The sequence below is a fragment of the Triplophysa dalaica genome, chromosome 5 (genome assembly GCF_015846415.1).
Source record: "Triplophysa dalaica isolate WHDGS20190420 chromosome 5, ASM1584641v1, whole genome shotgun sequence".
Classification (NCBI taxonomy): domain Eukaryota; kingdom Metazoa; phylum Chordata; class Actinopteri; order Cypriniformes; family Nemacheilidae; genus Triplophysa; species Triplophysa dalaica.
This window is the reverse complement of record NC_079546.1, coordinates 23172316-23194169: the sequence shown is the minus strand read 5'-3', so window position 1 is coordinate 23194169 and position 21854 is coordinate 23172316. Positions and strand designations below refer to the sequence as shown.

General features: G+C 39.7%; 3 protein-coding genes across 3 annotated transcripts in view; 2 read left to right on the top strand and 1 right to left on the bottom strand.

Annotated features, from left to right (window-relative positions):
• Positions 1 to 21854, top strand: part of LOC130421317 (uncharacterized) — a 792526-nt gene that overhangs the window by 11541 nt on the left and 759131 nt on the right. The window lies entirely within an intron of this gene.
• The window catches only part of LOC130421318 (histone H4-like), a 366115-nt gene that overhangs the window by 17279 nt on the left and 326982 nt on the right, over positions 1 to 21854 (bottom strand). The window lies entirely within an intron of this gene.
• Positions 1380 to 21854, top strand: part of LOC130420582 (secretory phospholipase A2 receptor-like) — a 28702-nt gene continuing 8227 nt past the window's right edge. The window contains exons 1-2 of the mRNA XM_056747953.1: positions 1380 to 1416; positions 11184 to 11534. Coding sequence (XP_056603931.1) covers positions 1380 to 1416; positions 11184 to 11534 — 388 coding nt within the window. The remainder of the gene's footprint in view (positions 1417 to 11183; positions 11535 to 21854) is intronic.

Below are 21854 nucleotides of genomic sequence, written 5' to 3'. Positions count from 1 at the left end.
AGACTATAGTATGGTCACATGGAAGCAAAATTGAACTTTTTGGCAGTCATTCTACGCACCATGTTTGGAGAAGACATGGTACTGCCCACCACCCCAAGAACACCATACCAACAGTTAAGTTTGGGGGTGAAAGCATCATGGTTTGGGGCTGCTTTTCAGCAAGGGGTACTGGCAGACTTCATATTATTGAAGGCAGGATGAATGGAGAAATGTACCGGGACATTTTGGATAAAAATCTGCTGTCATCTACCAGAAAACTGAAAATGAAATTAGGGTGGACATTTCAGCAAGACAATGATCCCAAACACAAGGCCAAGGACACAATGAAGTGGTTTCAAAGAAAGAAAATCAAGCTGCTTGAATGGCCCAGTCAATCACCTGACCTAAATCCCATAGAAAGTCTATGGAGAAAACTGAAGATCAAAGTTCATAAAAGAGGTCCAAGGAATCTTCAAGATTTAAAGACCATTTGTGTGGAAGAAAGGGCCAGAATAACTTCTGAGCAATGCAGACGACTAGTCACTCCATACACGAGGCGTCAAGAAGCTGTAATCACCAACAAAGGCTTTTATACAAAGTATTGAATAAAGTGTGTTCAATTCTTATTCCCTGTGTCATTTCACTTTATATATTATGTCTGAACTTGTATACTTAAATGTTCTGATTTCTTTGTATGAATTCAATATTTGGCTTGATGGCTACATCTGGTGGAAATTTTGTGTCAATAGCCCACTTAGAAATCCTCTTACTGATAAAAATGCTGATGTTTCAAATGCTTATTTCCCCTTCTATTTAGTAGCACACCACATCAACCTCTGCTGTGTCTCTTATTATATTTTGTTCGCTGGCTGACACACATCACACATGCAAATAAGAGAACGCACACCTTGTTTCTTCTCATTTGAGTGAACAAGGATACAAATAAGCAGTATGTAAAGTATGAAAATTGGTCTTTCTTCAGAAATAACAAAAAGATGGGAGGTCCTGAAGACCAGATGTAATATAATGTGACACATGAACACACAGAGAGATGAGATTCAGGAGAGAAACACACAAGAGATGAAGAGTAAGAACTATTTACATTCTCAATCTTATTTAAATCATTCTTTTGAAATTACTCTGTTCTTGTGAATTGATCTGAAAATAACTTTTAATGAAACTTTATCAAGAACTGATTTTCTGAAGAGATACAGTAGTGATAGAAATGTTGACTTTTAACTTTATTGACTTTTATACATGAACGAAACTAAGAAAACTTTTATGTCATACTCACAGATTTATTTGATTTTAAATTTGCTAATTAATTTATGTTGACTGTCAAAATTGTGAACAAACAGAAGTTTAACATTTGAGGTTTTCAATGTGTTTCTTCCTCAGAAATGGCTCAGATTCTGTATTTCAGTCTTCTTGTCATTGGTGAGTTTGTGTTTCTGGTTTTACGTTTGATTTAAATGTCAGGAGAATTGACATCAGAGTTATCTGTCTGTCTATTAATAACTGTTCTATTAAAGAAAAAGAGCCATTTTATAATAATTACTTTATTAAATATATCACACCCCCAAGCAAAGGTGATGTGTCCAAAATACGTATTTTCTGCGTCTTTGTTGATGTTGAAAATATGTCCCTTGAGGGGCTAAAATTGAAAGTTTTTTCTACATCTATTTATGACATCTTCTGAATGCTTAATATTTGGGACATCTGTAAAAAGATTAGATAAGTTTAAATGGTTTTTCAGACAAGTTTTACTTTTCAAATGGAAGTAAATGAATTGAGTCAGATTGTTTAAAATAAATTAATTTAAATGATCTGAATGCAGCAAGTAACCATTGAATCAATACACTTTTTCACCCGCTATTAATGTAGAATTTTTTTTTAATTTCTTCAAACAAACATTATTGTGATCAGTTTTTTCATGTTTTCATTGGTGATCTTGAATACTGAAATACATTTGTTGTGGCAAAGACAACTGGGATCCAGCGGGATTGTATGACGGTGATTATTTTTTAATAATGATTTAACCAGTATGAAATTACAACAACAAATATGAAGGTTCACGATTTCATAACTAATGTCAAGGTTCAAGTTTATTAATGTAAAATTACTTTAGCAAAATAAAAGAAACGTTGGAGATAGATTAAGACCGGCTATGCATGAAAGCTTTGGTTAAAAAGTGCGGTCATTCCAACCATTCAAATTTTGTTGGCGCATCAGATTTGCAGCCTGTAAGTATATTTTCATTGTAAAAGACTTTTGACTTTTTGGGATCTGCAAATGCAGACACGCGCACTACGTGAAAAAAAGACATCATAAGTCCTAATAATCAGTAATAATGATCCAACTAAAGGCAACAAAAATGGTGTTTGTAATGGGGTTCATTGTCTTTGTTGAGTCGAGACGAGGCGTGGCGTAACGCTGGTTGATCAAGAAGGGAGAAAGTGCTGGGGTTATTTATTGTTTTACCATTCCTTGCTGTAATGCGAGCTTGTTTCTATCTCACACAAACTCTGTATGATGTTGTGACCGCCCCTGCTTTATCGTTGCTCTAATTAACGGATTGTTCCCGGATGGATTTATTGAGGACACCTGCTTCTGATTTCCGGTCATTTCTTTAAAAAGGCCAATTTGCCATTGACCGGGAGCGCGGCCCTTTTGGACATGGTTTCCTTTGTTTTGATTTCGGTTACTTTATACATTTAACATTTACATCATTACATTTTTATTTATACACCTACTTCACACCACTGATTCCTCGTTATTTCATGCGCCATTGATTTTTCAGTGGTAAGAGTATTGCGTTAACAACGCAAGGTTGTGGGTTCGATCCCAGGGGATTGCAAATGCCTATGTAAAATGTATAGGATAATGCAATGTAAGTCACTTTGGATAAAAGCGTCTGCCAAATGCCTTAATGTAAAATTTAAATGGTCTTCAGTGAGGGGTTCCCCTTGAGCAGGTTGCAAGGCGTGTTATGGTGACGACAGAGGTCTCCCTGCAGGGTTGGGGTGATGGACGGGCCCTCGCCTGCCATGGTACCTGCACTGAAGAGGCTACAACCTCTCGTGTAGGACAAGCACAAGCTGGTACGGTCAGACAGCACAACTGCCGTAGCGTATATTAACCATTAGGGGGGCATTCGCTCATGCCAGTTAACACTTCTCGCCCGACGCCTCATCCTGTTGAGACTCCCTGTGAGCCACACACATCCCAGGCGACCTGAACCAGACAGCCGACATGTCTCTCAGCAGTCGATGCCACGCGGAGTGGCGATTCCATCCCCGAATAGTCCAACTCATTTGAGTGCAGTTCGGGCCGGTCAGGTAGACCTCTTTGCCTCCCTGGACACCACCCATTGCCCTTTGTGGTACTCCCTGTCCGAGCCCCCATTGTCACTGCTATTGCGCATAGCTGGCTGCGGGGCAAGCGGAAGTACGCCTTACCCCCAATGAGCCTTATTGCACACTTTTTTGTGCAAGGTCAGGTAAGAGGAGCATCGAGTGCTACTAGTTGCACCATACTCGCCAACCGGACTTTGTTCTCGGAGCTAATACTCTTGACTACAACTCCCCCTGGCCGATTCCCCTGATGAAGGACCTGCTTTCTCAGGGGAAGGGCACGTAATGGGATTCCAGACCTCTGGAACCTGTCTTACTCCTGGACAGGATGAGGAGACCCTTAGTGACCTACCCCCTGCATTGGTTGAGCCAAACACTCCGGCCAGGGCCCTTGGTACGGAATCAACTTGAGTCAACGATCGCACAAAGGTGGTGAGAAGTGGTAGAGAATACATAGGGAGAAACTAATGGAAATCAGGTGAGAACACGTAGGGTTAATAAGGGACTGATGAGTAATGGCTGGTGTGGCACACACACACACAGACAGTGATCATGTGAAGCTGTCAAAAAAAAAACGCATGCTGAAGCATTCACATACAACAAGTGCTGGCCTTGGGTCCCGACCGAAATGTAATGTGAATTGTTTATTATTATTGAAAGAATTAAGTACCAATCGTTATTTGACAATCTGGGTTTAATTTTATATATGTATGTACGAATGAAAATTTAGTTAAATCAGGGTTAGTGTGCCATAACATCTTCACTTGATCCCACTGGATTTTGTCTTACTTCATGTTTTGTCAATACAAAATTATATTGATTCCATTCCATTAACCGTTTTGATTACTGATTCAATGGTTCAATGGTAGTAATCCTGAAGATCTTGATGAGTTTCTTCAGCTAAACTCTGCAGGAAAATGGATCAAGAGGTCCAAAGTTGTGGAGCCCTGATTTACAACAATCCTGAAAAAATATATTTTTTAAACCAAGAGTTTTATTATTTGACACTTACCAGAAAAAGCAAATTAGCCCAAATCAACCTTCTTCCAAACATCTCTTTTTTGTCAATACAAATATACTTCATTGAATTCTATGTTTAAGGTCTGATACACCACACCACAAATATAAATATCACTAAAAAATGATGGGTTATTTCACCTATTGATTAAAAATGGATAAACCCAACTGCTGGGCTAAATTAATCCAGACAATGATTATATTTGATCAGACAATGGGTTAAAACAACCCAGCATATTCGGTTGAAACAACCCAGCATAGACTATTTTATATGCCAACTTTAGGGTTTGTTCATTATTGACCCAATTGAAAGAACCCATTGTTCTTTAGAGTTATGGGACACTATTAGGAAATAATATAAAATACATTTCCCAGCAAACAAAAATGTGTTCCTTAAACGCTACTGAGGCACAATCCTATTTCTATCCCTTACCCCAACAATTTCCCCTACCCCTCTGTTTAGCGCGTTCACGTGAAGGCGTAGGGATGTCTCGATTATCTTTTAATTGGAAGGGTAGGGGCCATGTAGTCCTTAAACAAAGATTTTTCAGGACCTTACTTCAAACGAAGGGAAAGAATGTTCCCAACATGGCTGCTTATGCGAGTATAATGTAAACCTTTATTTGGGCTTTAATATGGATTTAAACAACTAATAATCATCTTGTTTATGTTGAATTGAATGCTGTGTTGAGTTTTTTGTCTTGAGTACTTGAAACGGTTATCAAAATTCGCTAAATTTTACTAAAGTAACTCTTTACTGATTGAACCGCAACATACACAATGAATCCCTTCGAGTAACTCCTGCACACAACCAGGAGCTAATGAAGGAGCTAGACTCTAAACTCCTTCGTATTCTAAACCCCCTGACGGCAAGACTGACTCATCACAATATGATGTTGGATTTGATGCTTTTGTCCAATTACAGCCCTGTGCTTAGTCTGATTTTCTTGATCAGTTTAGAGATAACTTACCTTTGCAACATACAGGTATGACATCCCATGAGACATATGGTAATTCAGGTAAATTCTGATTCTGATAATTTGCCAAAATGGGGATGGCAAGGGTACTTTCAAGAAAGTAGGCCTTCACATGCCGATTATCGACCACAGGCATTCGTATATCATTCCATACTGATGCAGTACAGAGGTCCGACTCATACAATATCGAATTTCTGTCATGATGATCCACAGGAGTTTGCTCGTCTTAAGCTTGCATTAACCAATGTCCTCCCTGATGATGCTCCTGACTCCTTCAAATTTAAAATACTTATGGACTACCTCAAGCTGGAGGATGCAATGCTTGTTGCTGACTCATATAGTCACAGTCATGCTCCATTCAGTGATACGATGAGGGCACTGACTGATATGTATAGGCAGCCACACCAATTATCGCTGCAACGGATCACTAATTTGATGGATGGACCTAATATCGGGAGTGGTGATGTAAAGGCCTTCAAGGGTTTTGTTAAACCAGTTAAGCAGCACAGTTTCCCAAAAAAAATGAAGTCACAGTTTCACACAACCCAAAGAAATGAAATCACCACAACCAACATGCAGAGAAACACGCGGAGTAGAAGTGGTAGGAGGATTATGTAAAAGTCCACCCATTGACCCAACGACGGAATCCAATGTCGTGGTTTAAGGGATCTTGTGTTCTGCTTCTCCTCAGCAATTTCTACATGAAGTTATTCAAGAACTGTTACAATTTAGTTCAACTTAAATGACTCTGTGGTAAAGAACGATCTGACTCCAATTTCAATATAATATAAAATAACTTGTATGACATTTCAAGTTTATCTATTGATCTAAGTTAACTTATCTATAATTCTCCATACTTTAATATTTATTATTTATAGTTATTCTTTCGATTGGGACCTGCAGTCGCTCAGAGTCTCACGCCGGCCGGGCTCATGGATCTCACGGACACAAGGTTGCTGGGTAAACTAATATCATTAAGTTTGGCCGCGATATGCTTGCTCAGAAACAAAACAATAGTTATTTTAGTCACGATCATGCAACTTGCTAGGCCAGATGATAGGTGGAAATCTTGTGAGCTTTAGCAATGCTCCTTTTATAATAAAAAATATAGTATAAACTAGCCCTACCTATCCTGACACATCAATTTTGTGGTAACAGAACAGGTTCCTTTCAATCTACTTGTAATAACAAACTTTGAAGAATTCAGATAATATCAACAATTACAATTTATTATACAAGGCAGGCACAACATTAATTAAAATCATAGAATGCACATACAAAGAAATTCCTAATGTACTAAGAAAAGATTATTAACTTAGTATAAGAATAAAATAAAACCACAAAGTTTATCATACCTGGTAAAATCGAGACACACAGTTGCAGTGTGGGAAGTTCTGGTTACAGATGCTTCCAAATCAAGACACACAGCTGCAATGTGGGAAGTTCCGGTTACAGAAGCTTCCGAGTCTTTTGCCAATTCACCTTATATACCCAGATGTAACAAAGCCGAGTTGTTTTCTCGTCACTGAAGAGAACATCAAATGGATCTCAATCTACATGTAAACAGGCTTCCCTGGAAAGTCACACCTCTCTGAGGAGTGCAGGTGATGGATTAGAGTTAAACAGTTTTAATGTACTCCATGTTAGATTTGAAAGAACTAGACCTTTTTACCCATCGCACCATGACCTTTAAAACAATACAAACATGAATCATGAAAACTTCATACTATGACAATAAATGATATACACAGAATAAAGTGTAAGCATTTTCCTAGTGATCAGGGCCTGAAGAGATGAAGGGGAGAGGTGTGATAAGAAGAGGGGGTTCAATTCCTGGGCATCAACAACCCCTGAGGGGAGGGCAGGATATCATTCCTCAGGATCTAGCAACAAATGGGGTTTGATTGTTTTGTAACCCAGCATCAAAAACAACCTTAATTCTTAGGACTTTCCAGCTGCCTTACAATTACAATGAAGTCCAAAACTTACCGCAGCTTTCTGAGCGTCAGGGGATGTTTCCAGGGCCTTTTTTGTTCTCTTAGCCGTGTCTGCTTCACTAGTAACCACTTATCTACAACCTCCAGTTCCGACTAATGTGCGAATAACGTTTACTCATCTGCACTCAGAGGTATACACATGTCTGAAACATTAGCCATTAGTGATGTAATAATGATAACAGTGAGTTAAGCAGTAAGGGCAATATTCAGTAAGTAAAGGCTGGTATTGCTAACAGCCTGAGGGCTAATAGCGAACCATTGTATAAAATTAATTTATCTGTGCGTTTTATGATGCTTTTGGTAAGGGATACACATTTAACTCATTCCCCGCCAGCCTTTAAAAAAAAAAGTTGCCAGCCTACGCTAGCATTTTTTAACATTTTCACAATATGGACAATATGTCAAATGAAAGAACAGAATCTCAGCTTTTAAACAAAAGAAACCATATTCTTCTATCATCATTTGTTCATTTTTTATCACTCCATAGATATGGGCAGGTTTCTTCAAAAATGCATCACTTTGTTTAAAAAGCTGAGATGATTACCTTTTTTTGTCACAGATTCCGCCCAAATTACACTCAGAAAAACATTAAAAACCGCTAAAACATATACGTTCTAGGTTCTGGGATTCTATACTTTTTCCCAAAGGTGTGTAATAGCGCCACCTGCTGTACAACAGTACAAACACTGATTGCCGTAACAAGTCGTCTTTGGTGGGGAACCGTTTTTTTTAATGATGTAATAACTCATCAATGGCGGTGAAAGAGTTAGGGATAAGTTTTACCCTATGTGAATGATCAATTTAAAACATACATCTTTGTATATAACAGGAATAAACTATAAATTAAGAATAAGTTTGAAGGAGCTCCGTCTCAAACCACGCAGTATGAGGTCAAGAACAATTCTCAATTCTCAATTCTAGACCTTTGGGTATCTCAAGCGATGTGGCAGAGGCAGACCTCATCACGCCAAATTCATTGTTGATGGGTCGGCCTCATTCTTCCTTGTCTCAGGTGGTACAGTATATGAAGATTGTGACCTGCTCAGCAGAAAAAGGTGGAGACATTAGTGACCATTTTTGGAAACATTGGTACACGATTTTCTGCCAAGCTTGCAGTCACGGCAAAAATGGTACAGAGAGAAGGAAACCATTGCATTTGGTACTGCAATACTCATTGTTGATGAACAGCTACCAAGAGTGCTCTGGAGAGTGGGAATTGTTCTCTTTTGTTATTCCTAGCTCAGACGGAAGAGTGCAGGCAGCTGTGGTTAAAGTGAAAAACCATTTGTACACTAGACCAGAAACTAAACTGATCGAGCTGCCCTTGTTGCCCCCAGACTCTGAGAATTCATCATAGACCTACCACAGTTGAATTTGCTTCTCAAATTTGGGGCCAGCTCAAAAAAAAAAAAAGTTTTGTGAACATTTATTATGAAAGATTTCTGTTTTGTTGTTACGGGGTTGAGAAGGCGTGGTTTTTTCAGAAGTCTTGTGAGTTCTAAGAGACTAGCGGCAGAGTCGGTATGGCAATAAAATAATGCTGAGCGGATGCATGCAGTACCCAAAAAGATCAGCAAAGCTTACCTGGGAATTCAATTGCTTAATGTTCTAGAGTTTTAAGCAGACAGATGTTGGCAAGTGGATTAATATTGGAGTTCGTCGTGACAACGAAGGTCGTTGGGATTACATGGTGTATGTTAGTGCGTCACGGAAGACTAAACGCATACAAAGAGCATCAGTGGTCGAATGAACAACATCAGTATTGTCACCGGTGTAACCTTCATTTCTCGCATGCATGGATGATTTGTCGGTATCCTATTGCAACTCTCTCTGTGATAACTAATAGGATCTAAAGAGGACAATTTTTTGTCTGCTTCTACTCCTCTATTCTGTTTTATGGACGCTAGCCTGAAACTATTGGGACTGTTATTACCATACAAACTATCTATGCCTGGAATTCCGTCATTGTCCGATCTCAAATACTTGTATTTGATTTCATTGGTATTGTTGATTGTGACTATTACCTGAGCAGGCCTAGGCACATGTGTGCATTAGATATCTGTTTAGTTCATTGCATGTTCATAAATATACTATACAGCAGAGGTGGGACCAAGTCATTGTTTTCAAGTCTCAAGTCCTTAAGTCATCTCAAGTCCCAATCAAGTCCCAAGTCAAGAGAGGCGAGTCCAAGTCAAGTTGCAAGTCTTAAATGTTAATGGAATCGATATCCCTTTTCTACCCACAAAATTACCATTATTGTGATCAGTGTTTGCTTAAGTTGGGCTCCTGATCCTTGCAAGGAGTATAAGTTTTGCTGTGTATGCGTCATTTCACCGAAGATTGCTTCAATAATCTTGCCACGTTCACTGCAGGATATGTTAAAGACTATCCTTGAAAGGGGGAAATACCAACCTTATTAGGACCTGTTAGGTCCACCGCATCAAAACCTGTAAGTGTGACTATTCTTGTCTAAACTTCAAGAATTTTTTGGCTACCTAATGTCTTTGTTTAGCTAATACATATGACGCTAACGTTAACATATACCGTTATTTCTGGGGTGTTACAGTTTGTTTATCTCTCTATGAACTCAGCTAATTTAAGTGTTCAATCTATTATCATCTATCTATATCTACTATCGTCTTCGGATGTTTATTCATCAGACTCGGGCTCAAAATAGTAAAGTGAAACAACGCTATAACAAGTTCAAGGAATGGGAAGAAGGAGGCGGGAACTAGCGAACGTTCAACAACTTTTAATAAAAAAAGAAACAAACCACAAAACAAAAGTAAAATGCCCGCAGCTCCCACATGGTCGACTGCCGGCCACACAAACATAAAACACAATATAAAATGCAGGCCTGGTCCTATCTCCAGTCACTCGTCCTTTTATGCTTCCAATCTCCTTCACAGAAATGCGATACCCGTGCAACACAGCTGTAACTCATTATCATCAGTAGCTCTCATCCCACCTTGCTAGTTGCAGACGCATTTGACCAATCACAGCAGACTACACCACCTTACCAATCACATGATACTAGGCTAGCGGATAGGAGGGGATTAGACAGATGAATCGCGGAACAAATCATTTTAGAGTCAGTCAAGAAGTAAGGTAAGAATAATTACCTATTATTACGTCATAATAGTGTTTTTACGCCTTCTATGTACTCCTATAAGCATAAGATACAACACAACTCCTAACGAGGTTAAACAATATTGAAAATAAGGATGAAATGTAACAATAATACGAAAAAAAGTGAATAATAAAATAAATAATGAATACATATGATAAATGAATATATGGTAAATGTATAATAGATAAGAAAAAAGAAATAGAATAAAAAAATGAAATAAAACAAGAAACAACTTTATCTATCAGGACAAACAATTCGACATTTAACAAACAAGGGCTTTGAAATGTCACCAGGAGTGATGTTTGTGATTTCAATGTTCAGGTCTCAGTGCACGATGCAGAGGTACTATTGCTGATGGTTGAACATAGATGACAATATAATTAAATGAATTAGATATTGAAAACAAACAGCACAGAATATATTGCAGACTCAAACTAATTTAAATTGGGTAAAAAATCAATCATTGAGCCAGCTCAGAAATCTCACTGCATGATATTGCATTATTTTTCTTGTTTTCTCGGTGCAAGTCTGATGTGTTTTAAACTATGATTTGATTCCGAGTTGTCGACTTGAGTGTCATCTCTCTGAGACACTAAGAGGCTAAAACCTGTCAGAATCTGCTTCTTCAATACAAACGTTGTGTCAGTAAATGATGATTGTGTGGTGTAAGCCCAATCCTGCTTAGATCACCTCTGACTGAATGTGTCTGAATAAAAACTCTCTCTTTCAGCTCTCTGTTCAATATCTGAATGCTCTCAGCGCCGCTATCACTATATAAACATGAGGATGGACTGGACTGAAGCTCAGAGATACTGCAGAGAGAACTATAAAGATTTGGCCACAGTCCACAACATCATAGACATGAACGAGCTGAAGAACACTGTGAATAACAATCAGAAGGTCTGGATTGGACTGAAGAGAACAGATGTTTATAAATGGAAGTGGTCTCGGAGTGATCCTGTGGAATATCTGAACTGGGAAACTGTATCATCAACTGACACAGATAATTGTGCTGTTATGAGAAATGAAAAATGGCATCAGCAGAACTGTAATGAGAACATGAGATTCATCTGCTACAATGGTGAGTGACAGCAAACCTTCACTTCACAAAACATGATCATAAGAAAACAATAATAAACATCACAGTTAAAACACAGAACACATGTGTGGCAGATGAACAGGGTTGGACACCTCAGATTAAAGCAAATCTGCACAAACAGTCAATGTAACACCCTATCATCTCTAACTCACTTCTCATCTCTCACTCACTTCTCATCTCTAACTCACTTCTCATCTCTCACTCACTTCTCATCTCTAACTCACTTCTCATCTCTCACTCACTTCTCATCTCTAACTCACTTCTCATCTCTAACTCACTTCTCATCTCTAACTCACTTATCATCTCTCACTCACTTCTCATCTCTAACTCACTTCTCATCTCTAACTCACTTATCATCTCTAACTCACTTCTCATCTCTAACTCACTTGTCATCTCTAACTCACTTCTCATCTCTGACTCACTTCTCATCTCTAACTCACTTCTCATCTCTAACTCACTTATCATCTCTCACTCACTTCTCATCTCTAACTCACTTCTCATCTCTAACTCACTTCTCATCTCTCACTCACATCTCATCTCTAACTCACTTCTCATCTCTAACTCACTTCTCATCTCTAACTCACTTCTCATCTCTAACTCACTTCTCATCTCTAACTCACTTCTCATCTCTCACTCACATCTCATCTCTAACTCACTTCTCATCTCTAACTCACTTCTCATCTCTCACTCACTTCTCATCTCTAACTCACTTCTCATCTCTAACTCACTTCTCATCTCTCACTCACATCTCATCTCTAACTCACTTCTCATCTCTCACTCACCTCTCATCTCTAACTCACTTCTCATCTCTCTCACTCACTTCTCATCTCTCACTCACTTCTCATCTCTAACTCACTTCTCATCTCTAACTCACTTCTCATATCTAACTCACTTCTCATCTCTAACTCACCTCTCATCTCTAACTCACTTATCATCTCTAACTCACTTCTCATCTCTAACTCACTTCTCATCTCTAACTCACCTCTCATCTCTAACTCACTTATCATCTCTAACTCACTTCTCATCTCTAACTCACTTCTCATCTCTAACTCACTTCTCATCTCTCACTCACATCTCATCTCTAACTCACTTCTCATCTCTAACTCACTTCTCATCTCTCACTCACCTCTCATCTCTAACTCACTTCTCATCTCTCTCACTCACTTCTCATCTCTCACTCACTTCTCATCTCTAACTCACTTCTCATCTCTAACTCACTTCTCATCTCTAACTCACTTCTCATCTCTAACTCACTTCTCATCTCTAACTCACTTCTCATCTCTCACTCACATCTCATCTCTAACTCACTTCTCATCTCTAACTCACTTCTCATCTCTCACTCACCTCTCATCTCTAACTCACTCATCTCTCTCACTCACTTCTCATCTCTCACTCACTTCTCATCTCTAACTCACTTCTCATCTCTAACTCACTTCTCATATCTAACTCACTTCTCATCTTCATCTCTGACTCACTTCTCATCTCTAACTCACTTCTCATCTCTAACTCACTTCTCATCTCTCACTCACTTCTCATCTCTAACTCACTTCTCATCTCTAACTCACTTCTCATCTCTAACTCACTTCTCATCTCTAACTCACTTCTCATCTCTAACTCACTTCTCATCTCTAACTCACTTCTCATCTCTCACTCACTTCTCATCTCTGACTCACTTCTCATCTCTGACTCACTTCTCATCTCTCACTCACTTCTCATCTCTCACTCACTTCTCATCTCTCACTCACCTCTCATCTCTGACTCACTTCTCATCTCTGACTCACTTCTCATCTCTAACTCACTTCTCATCTCTTACTCACTTCTCATCTCTAACTCACTTCTCATCTCTTACTCACTTCTCATCTCTAACTCACTTCTCATCTCTAACTCACTTCTCATCTCTCACTCACTTCTCATCTCTCACTCACTTCTCATCTCTCACTCACCTCTCATCTCTGACTCACTTCTCATCTCTGACTCACTTCTCATCTCTAACTCACTTCTCATCTCTAACTCACTTCTCATCTCTAACTCACTTCTCATCTCTCACTCACTTCTCATCTCTCACTCACCTCTCATCTCTGACTCACTTCTCATCTCTGACTCACTTCTCATCTCTAACTCACTTCTCATCTCTTACTCACTTCTCATCTCTAACTCACTTCTCATCTCTTACTCACTTCTCATCTCTAACTCACTTCTCATCTCTAACTCACTTCTCATCTCTAACTCACTTCTCATCTCTCACTCACATCTCATCTCTAACTCACTTCTCATCTCTAACTCACTTCTCATCTCTCACTCACTTCTCATCTCTAACTCACTTCTCATCTCTAACTCACTTCTCATCTCTCACTCACATCTCATCTCTAACTCACTTCTCATCTCTAACTCACTTCTCATCTCTCACTCACCTCTCATCTCTAACTCACCTCTCATCTCTCACTCACTTCTCATCTCTCACTCACTTCTCATCTCTAACTCACTTCTCATCTCTAACTCACTTCTCATATCTAACTCACTTCTCATCTCTAACTCACTTCTCATCTCTAACTCACTTCTCATCTCTAACTCACTTCTCATCTCTAACTCACTTCTCATCTCTCACTCACATCTCATCTCTAACTCACTTCTCATCTCTAACTCACTTCTCATCTCTCACTCACCTCTCATCTCTAACTCACCTCTCATCTCTCTCACTCACTTCTCATCTCTCACTCACTTCTCATCTCTAACTCACTTCTCATATCTAACTCACTTCTCATCTCTAACTCACTTCTCATCTCTGACTCACTTCTCATCTCTGACTCACTTCTCATCTCTAACTCACTTCTCATCTCTAACTCACTTCTCATCTCTCACTCACTTCTCATCTCTAACTCACTTCTCATCTCTAACTCACTTCTCATCTCTAACTCACTTCTCATCTCTAACTCACTTCTCATCTCTAACTCACTTCTCATCTCTAACTCACTTCTCATCTCTCACTCACTTCTCATCTCTGACTCACTTCTCATCTCTGACTCACTTCTCATCTCTAACTCACTTCTCATCTCTTACTCACTTCTCATCTCTAACTCACTTCTCATCTCTTACTCACTTCTCATCTCTAACTCACTTCTCATCTCTAACTCACTTCTCATCTCTAACTCACTTCTCATCTCTAACTCACTTCTCATCTCTAACTCACTTCTCATCTCTAACTCACTTCTCATCTCTCACTCACATCTCATCTCTAACTCACTTCTCATCTCTAACTCACTTCTCATCTCTCACTCACCTCTCATCTCTAACTCACTTCTCATCTCTCTCACTCACTTCTCATCTCTCACTCACTTCTCATCTCTAACTCACTTCTCATCTCTAACTCACTTCTCATATCTAACTCACTTCTCATCTCTCACTCACATCTCATCTCTAACTCACTTCTCATCTCTAACTCACTTCTCATCTCTCACTCACCTCTCATCTCTAACTCACTTCTCATCTCTCTCACTCACTTCTCATCTCTCACTCACTTCTCATCTCTAACTCACTTCTCATCTCTAACTCACTTCTCATATCTAACTCACTTCTCATCTCTCACTCACTTCTCATCTCTAACTCACTTCTCATCTCTAACTCACTTCTCATCTCTCACTCACTTCTCATCTCTAACTCACTTCTCATCTCTCACTCACTTCTCATCTCTAACTCACTTCTCATCTCTAACTCACTTCTCATATCTAACTCACTTCTCATCTCTCACTCACTTCTCATCTCTAACTCACTTCTCATCTCTAACTCACTTCTCATCTCTCACTCACTTCTCATCTCTAACTCACTTCTCATCTCTCACTCACTTCTCATCTCTCTCACTCACTTCTCATCTCTCACTCACCTATCATCTCTCACTCACTTCTCATCTCTCACTCACTTCTCATCTCTAACTCACTTCTCATCTCTCTCACTCACTTCTCATCTCTAACTCACTTCTCATCTCTCACTCACCTCTCATCTCTCACTCACTTCTCATCTCTAACTCACTTCTCATCTCTGACTCACTTCTCATCTCTGACTCACTTCTCATCTCTCACTCACTTCTCATCTCTCACTCACTTCTCATCTCTCACTCACCTCTCATCTCTGACTCACTTCTCATCTCTGACTCACTTCTCATCTCTAACTCACTTCTCATCTCTTACTCACTTCTCATCTCTAACTCACTTCTCATCTCTTACTCACTTCTCATCTCTAACTCACTTCTCATCTCTAACTCACTTCTCATCTCTCACTCACTTCTCATCTCTCACTCACTTCTCATCTCTCACTCACCTCTCATCTCTGACTCACTTCTCATCTCTGACTCACTTCTCATCTCTAACTCACTTCTCATCTCTAACTCACTTCTCATCTCTAACTCACTTCTCATCTCTCACTCACTTCTCATCTCTAACTCACTTCTCATCTCTACTCACTTCTCATCTCTACTCACTTCTCATCTCTAACTCACTTCTCATCTCTAACTCACTTCTCATCTCTTACTCACTTCTCATCTCTAACTCACTTCTCATCTCTAACTCACTTCTCATCTCTAACTCACTTCTCATCTCTAACTCACTTCTCATCTCTAACTCACTTCTCATCTCTAACTCACTTCTCATCTCTAACTCACTTCTCATCTCTAACTCACTTCTCATCTCTAACTCACTTCTCATCTCTAACTCACTTCTCATCTCTAACTCACTTCTCATCTCTAACTCACTTCTCATCTCTCACTCACTTCTCATCTCTAACTCACTTCTCATCTCTAACTCACTTCTCATCTCTCACTCACTTCTCATCTCTAACTCACTTCTCATCTCTAACTCACTTCTCATCTCTCACTCACTTCTCATCTCTAACTCACTTCTCATCTCTAACTCACTTCTCATCTCTCACTCACTTCTCATCTCTAACTCACTTCTCATCTCTCACTCACTTCTCATCTCTCACTCACTTCTCATCTCTAACTCACTTCTCATCTCTAACTCACTTCTCATCTCTAACTCACTTCTCATCTCTAACTCACTTCTCATCTCTAACTCACTTCTCATCTCTAACTCACTTCTCATCTCTAACTCACTTCTCATCTCTCACTCACTTCTCATCTCTAACTCACTTCTCATCTCTAACTCACTTCTCATCTCTCACTCACCTCTCATCTCTAACTCACTTCTCATCTCTCACTCACTTCTCATCTCTCACTCACTTCTCATCTCTAACTCACTTCTCATCTCTAACTCACTTCTCATCTCTAACTCACTTCTCATCTCTAACTCACTTCTCATCTCTGACTCACTTCTCATCTCTACTCACTTCTCATCTCTAACTCACTTCTCATCTCTAACTCACTTCTCATCTCTCACTCACTTCTCATCTCTAACTCACTTCTCATCTCTAACTCACTTCTCATCTCTAACTCACTTCTCATCTCTAACTCACTTCTCATCTCTAACTCACTTCTCATCTCTAACTCACTTCTCATCTCTAACTCACTTCTCATCTCTAACTCACTTCTCATCTCTAACTCACTTCTCATCTCTAACTCACTTCTCATCTCTAACTCACTTCTCATCTCTAACTCACTTCTCATCTCTAACTCACTTCTCATCTCTAACTCACTTCTCATCTCTAACTCACTTCTCATCTCTCACTCACTTCTCATCTCTAACTCACTTCTCATCTCTAACTCACTTCTCATCTCTAACTCACTTCTCATCTCTCACTCACATCTCATCTCTAACTCACTTCTCATCTCTAACTCACTTCTCATCTCTCACTCACTTCTCATCTCTAACTCACTTCTCATCTCTAACTCACTTCTCATCTCTCACTCACTTCTCATCTCTAACTCACTTCTCATCTCTAACTCACTTCTCATCTCTCACTCACTCTCATCTCTAACTCACTTCTCATCTCTCACTCACTTCTCATCTCTAACTCACTTCTCATCTCTAACTCACTTCTCATCTCTAACTCACTTCTCATCTCTAACTCACTTCTCATCTCTAACTCACTTCTCATCTCTAACTCACTTCTCATCTCTAACTCACTTCTCATCTCTAACTCACTTCTCATCTCTCACTCACTTCTCATCTCTAACTCACTTCTCATCTCTAACTCACTTCTCATCTCTCACTCACTTCTCATCTCTAACTCACTTCTCATCTCTAACTCACTTCTCATCTCTCACTCACTTCTCATCTCTAACTCACCTCTCATCTCTCACTCACTTCTCATCTCTCACTCACTTCTCATCTCTAACTCACTTCTCATCTCTCACTCACTTCTCATCTCTAACTCACTTCTCATCTCTAACTCACTTCTCATCTCTCACTCACTTCTCATCTCTAACTCACTTCTCATCTCTAACTCACTTCTCATCTCTCACTCACTTCTCATCTCTAACTCACTTCTCATCTCTAACTCACTTCTCATCTCTAACTCACTTCTCATCTCTAACTCACTTCTCATCTCTAACTCACTTCTCATCTCTAACTCACTTCTCATCTCTCACTCACTTCTCATCTCTAACTCACTTCTCATCTCTCACTCACTTCTCATCTCTAACTCACTTCTCATCTCTAACTCACTTCTCATCTCTAACTCACTTCTCATCTCTAACTCACTTCTCATCTCTAACTCACTTCTCATCTCTAACTCACTTCTCATCTCTAACTCACTTCTCATCTCTAACTCACTTCTCATCTCTAACTCACTTCTCATCTCTAACTCACTTCTCATCTCTAACTCACTTCTCATCTCTAACTCACTTCTCATCTCTAACTCACTTCTCATCTCTAACTCACTTCTCATCTCTAACTCACTTCTCATCTCTAACTCACTTCTCATCTCTAACTCACTTCTCATCTCTAACTCACTTCTCATCTCTCACTCACTTCTCATCTCTCACTCACATCTCATCTCTAACTCACTTCTCATCTCTAACTCACTTCTCATCTCTCATTCACCTCTCATCTCTCACTCACTTCTCATCTCTAACTCACTTCTCATCTCTAACTCACTTCTCATCTCTCACTCACTTCTCATCTCTCACTCACTTCTCATCTCTAACTCACTTCTCATCTCTCTCACTCACTTCTCATCTCTCACTCACCTCTCATCTCTCACTCACTTCTCATCTCTCACTCACATCTCATCTCTAACTCACTTCTCATCTCTAACTCACTTCTCATCTCTAACTCACCTTTCATCTCTAACTCACTTCTCATCTCTCACTCACTTCTCATCTCTAACTCACCTCTCATCTCTCACTCACCTCTCATCTCTCACTCACTTCTCATCTCTCACTCACTTCTCATCTCTCACTCACCTTTCATCTCTAACTCACTTCTCATCTCTAACTCACCTCTCATCTCTAACTCACTTCTCATCTCTCACTCACTTCTCATCACTAACTCACTTCTCATCTCTAGCTCACCTCTCATCTCTAACTCACTTCACTTCTCATCTCTAACTCACTTCTCATCTCTAACTCACTTCTCATCTCTAACTCACTTCTCATCTCTCACTCACATCTCATCTCTAACTCACTTCTCATCTCTAACTCACTTCTCATCTCTAACTCACCTTTCATCTCTAACTCACTTCTCATCTCTAACTCACCTCTCATCTCTAACTCACTTCTCATCTCTCACTCACTTCTCATCTCTAACTCACTTCTCATCTCTAGCTCACCTCTCATCTCTAACTCACTTCACTTCTCATCTCTAACTCACTTCTCATCTCTAACTCACTTCTCATCTCTAACTCACTTCTCATCTCTAACTCACTTCTCATCTCTAACTCACTTCTCATCTCTCACTCACATCTCATCTCTAACTCACTTCTCATCTCTCTCACTCACTTCTCATCTCTCACTCACTTCTCATCTCTAACTCACTTCTCATCTCTAACTCACTTCTCATATCTAACTCACTTCTCATCTCTCATTCACCTCTCATCTCTCACTCACTTCTCATCTCTAACTCACTTCTCATCTCTAACTCACTTCTCATCTCTCACTCACTTCTCATCTCTCACTCACTTCTCATCTCTAACTCACTTCTCATCTCTCTCACTCACTTCTCATCTCTCACTCACCTCTCATCTCTCACTCACTTCTCATCTCTCACTCACATCTCATCTCTAACTCACTTCTCATCTCTAACTCACTTCTCATCTCTAACTCACCTTTCATCTCTAACTCACTTCTCATCTCTCACTCACTTCTCATCTCTAACTCACCTCTCATCTCTCACTCACCTCTCATCTCTCACTCACTTCTCATCTCTCACTCACTTCTCATCTCTCACTCACCTTTCATCTCTAACTCACTTCTCATCTCTAACTCACCTCTCATCTCTAACTCACTTCTCATCTCTCACTCACTTCTCATCACTAACTCACTTCTCATCTCTAGCTCACCTCTCATCTCTAACTCACTTCACTTCTCATCTCTAACTCACTTCTCATCTCTAACTCACTTCTCATCTCTAACTCACTTCTCATCTCTCACTCACATCTCATCTCTAACTCACTTCTCATCTCTAACTCACTTCTCATCTCTAACTCACCTTTCATCTCTAACTCACTTCTCATCTCTAACTCACCTCTCATCTCTAACTCACTTCTCATCTCTCACTCACTTCTCATCTCTAACTCACTTCTCATCTCTAGCTCACCTCTCATCTCTAACTCACTTCACTTCTCATCTCTAACTCACTTCTCATCTCTAACTCACTTCTCATCTCTAACTCACTTCTCATCTCTAACTCACTTCTCATCTCTCACTCACTTCTCATCTCTAACTCACTTCTCATCTCTAACTCACCTCTCATCTCTAACTCACCTCTCATCTCTAACTCACCTCTCATCTCTAACTCACCTCTCATCTCTAACTCACTTCTCATCTCTCACTCACTTCTCATCTCTAACTCACCTCTCATCTCTAACTCACTTCTCATCTCTAACTCACTTCTCATCTCTCACTCACTTCCCATCTCTAACTCACCTCTCATCTCTCACTCACTTCTCATCTCTAACTCACCTCTCATCTCTAACTCACTTCTCATCTCTCACTCACTTCTCATCTCTAACTCACTTCTCATCTCTCACTCACTTCTCATCTCTAACTCACCTCTCATCTCTAACTCACTTCTCATCTCTCACTCACTTCTCATCTCTAACTCACCTCTCATCTCTAACTCACTTCTCATCTCTCACTCACATCTCATCTCTAACTCACTTCTCATCTCTAACTCACTTCTCATCTCTAACTCACCTTTCATCTCTAACTCACTTCTCATCTCTAACTCACCTCTCATCTCTAACTCACTTCTCATCTCTCACTCACTTCTCATCTCTAACTCACTTCTCATCTCTAGCTCACCTCTCATCTCTAACTCACTTCACTTCTCATCTCTAACTCACTTCTCATCTCTAACTCACTTCTCATCTCTAACTCACCTCTCATCTCTAACTCACCTCTCATCTCTAACTCACTTCTCATCTCTCACTCACTTCTCATCTCTCACTCATCTCTAACTCACTTCTCATCTCTAACTCACTTCTCATCTCTAACTCACTTCTCATCTCTAACTCACTTCTCACCTCTAACTCACTTCTCATCTCTAACTCACTTCTCATCTCTAACTCACTTCTCACCTCTAACTCACTTCTCATCTCTAACTCACCTCTCATCTCTCACTCACTTCTCATCTCTAACTCACCTCTCATCTCTAACTCACTTCTCATCTCTCACTCACATCTCATCTCTAACTCACTTCTCATCTCTTACTCACTTCTCATCTCTAACTCACTTCTCATCTCTAACTCACTTCTCATCTCTAACTCACTTCTCATCTCTAACTCACCTTTCATCTCTAACTCACTTCTCATCTCTAACTCACCTCTCATCTCTAACTCACTTCTCATCTCTCACTCACTTCTCATCTCTAACTCACTTCTCATCTCTAACTCACCTCTCATCTCTAACTCACTTCTCATCTCTAACTCACCTCTCATCTCTAACTCACTTCTCATCTCTAACTCACTTCTCATCTCTCACTCACTTCTCATCTCTAACTCACTTCTCATCTCTCACTCACTTCTCATCTCTAACTCACTTCTCATCTCTAGCTCACCTCTCATCTCTAACTCACTTCACTTCTCATCTCTAACTCACTTCTCATCTCTAACTCACTTCACTTCTCATCTCTAACTCACTTCTCATCTCTAACTCACTTCACTTCTCATCTCTAACTCACTTCTCATCTCTAACTC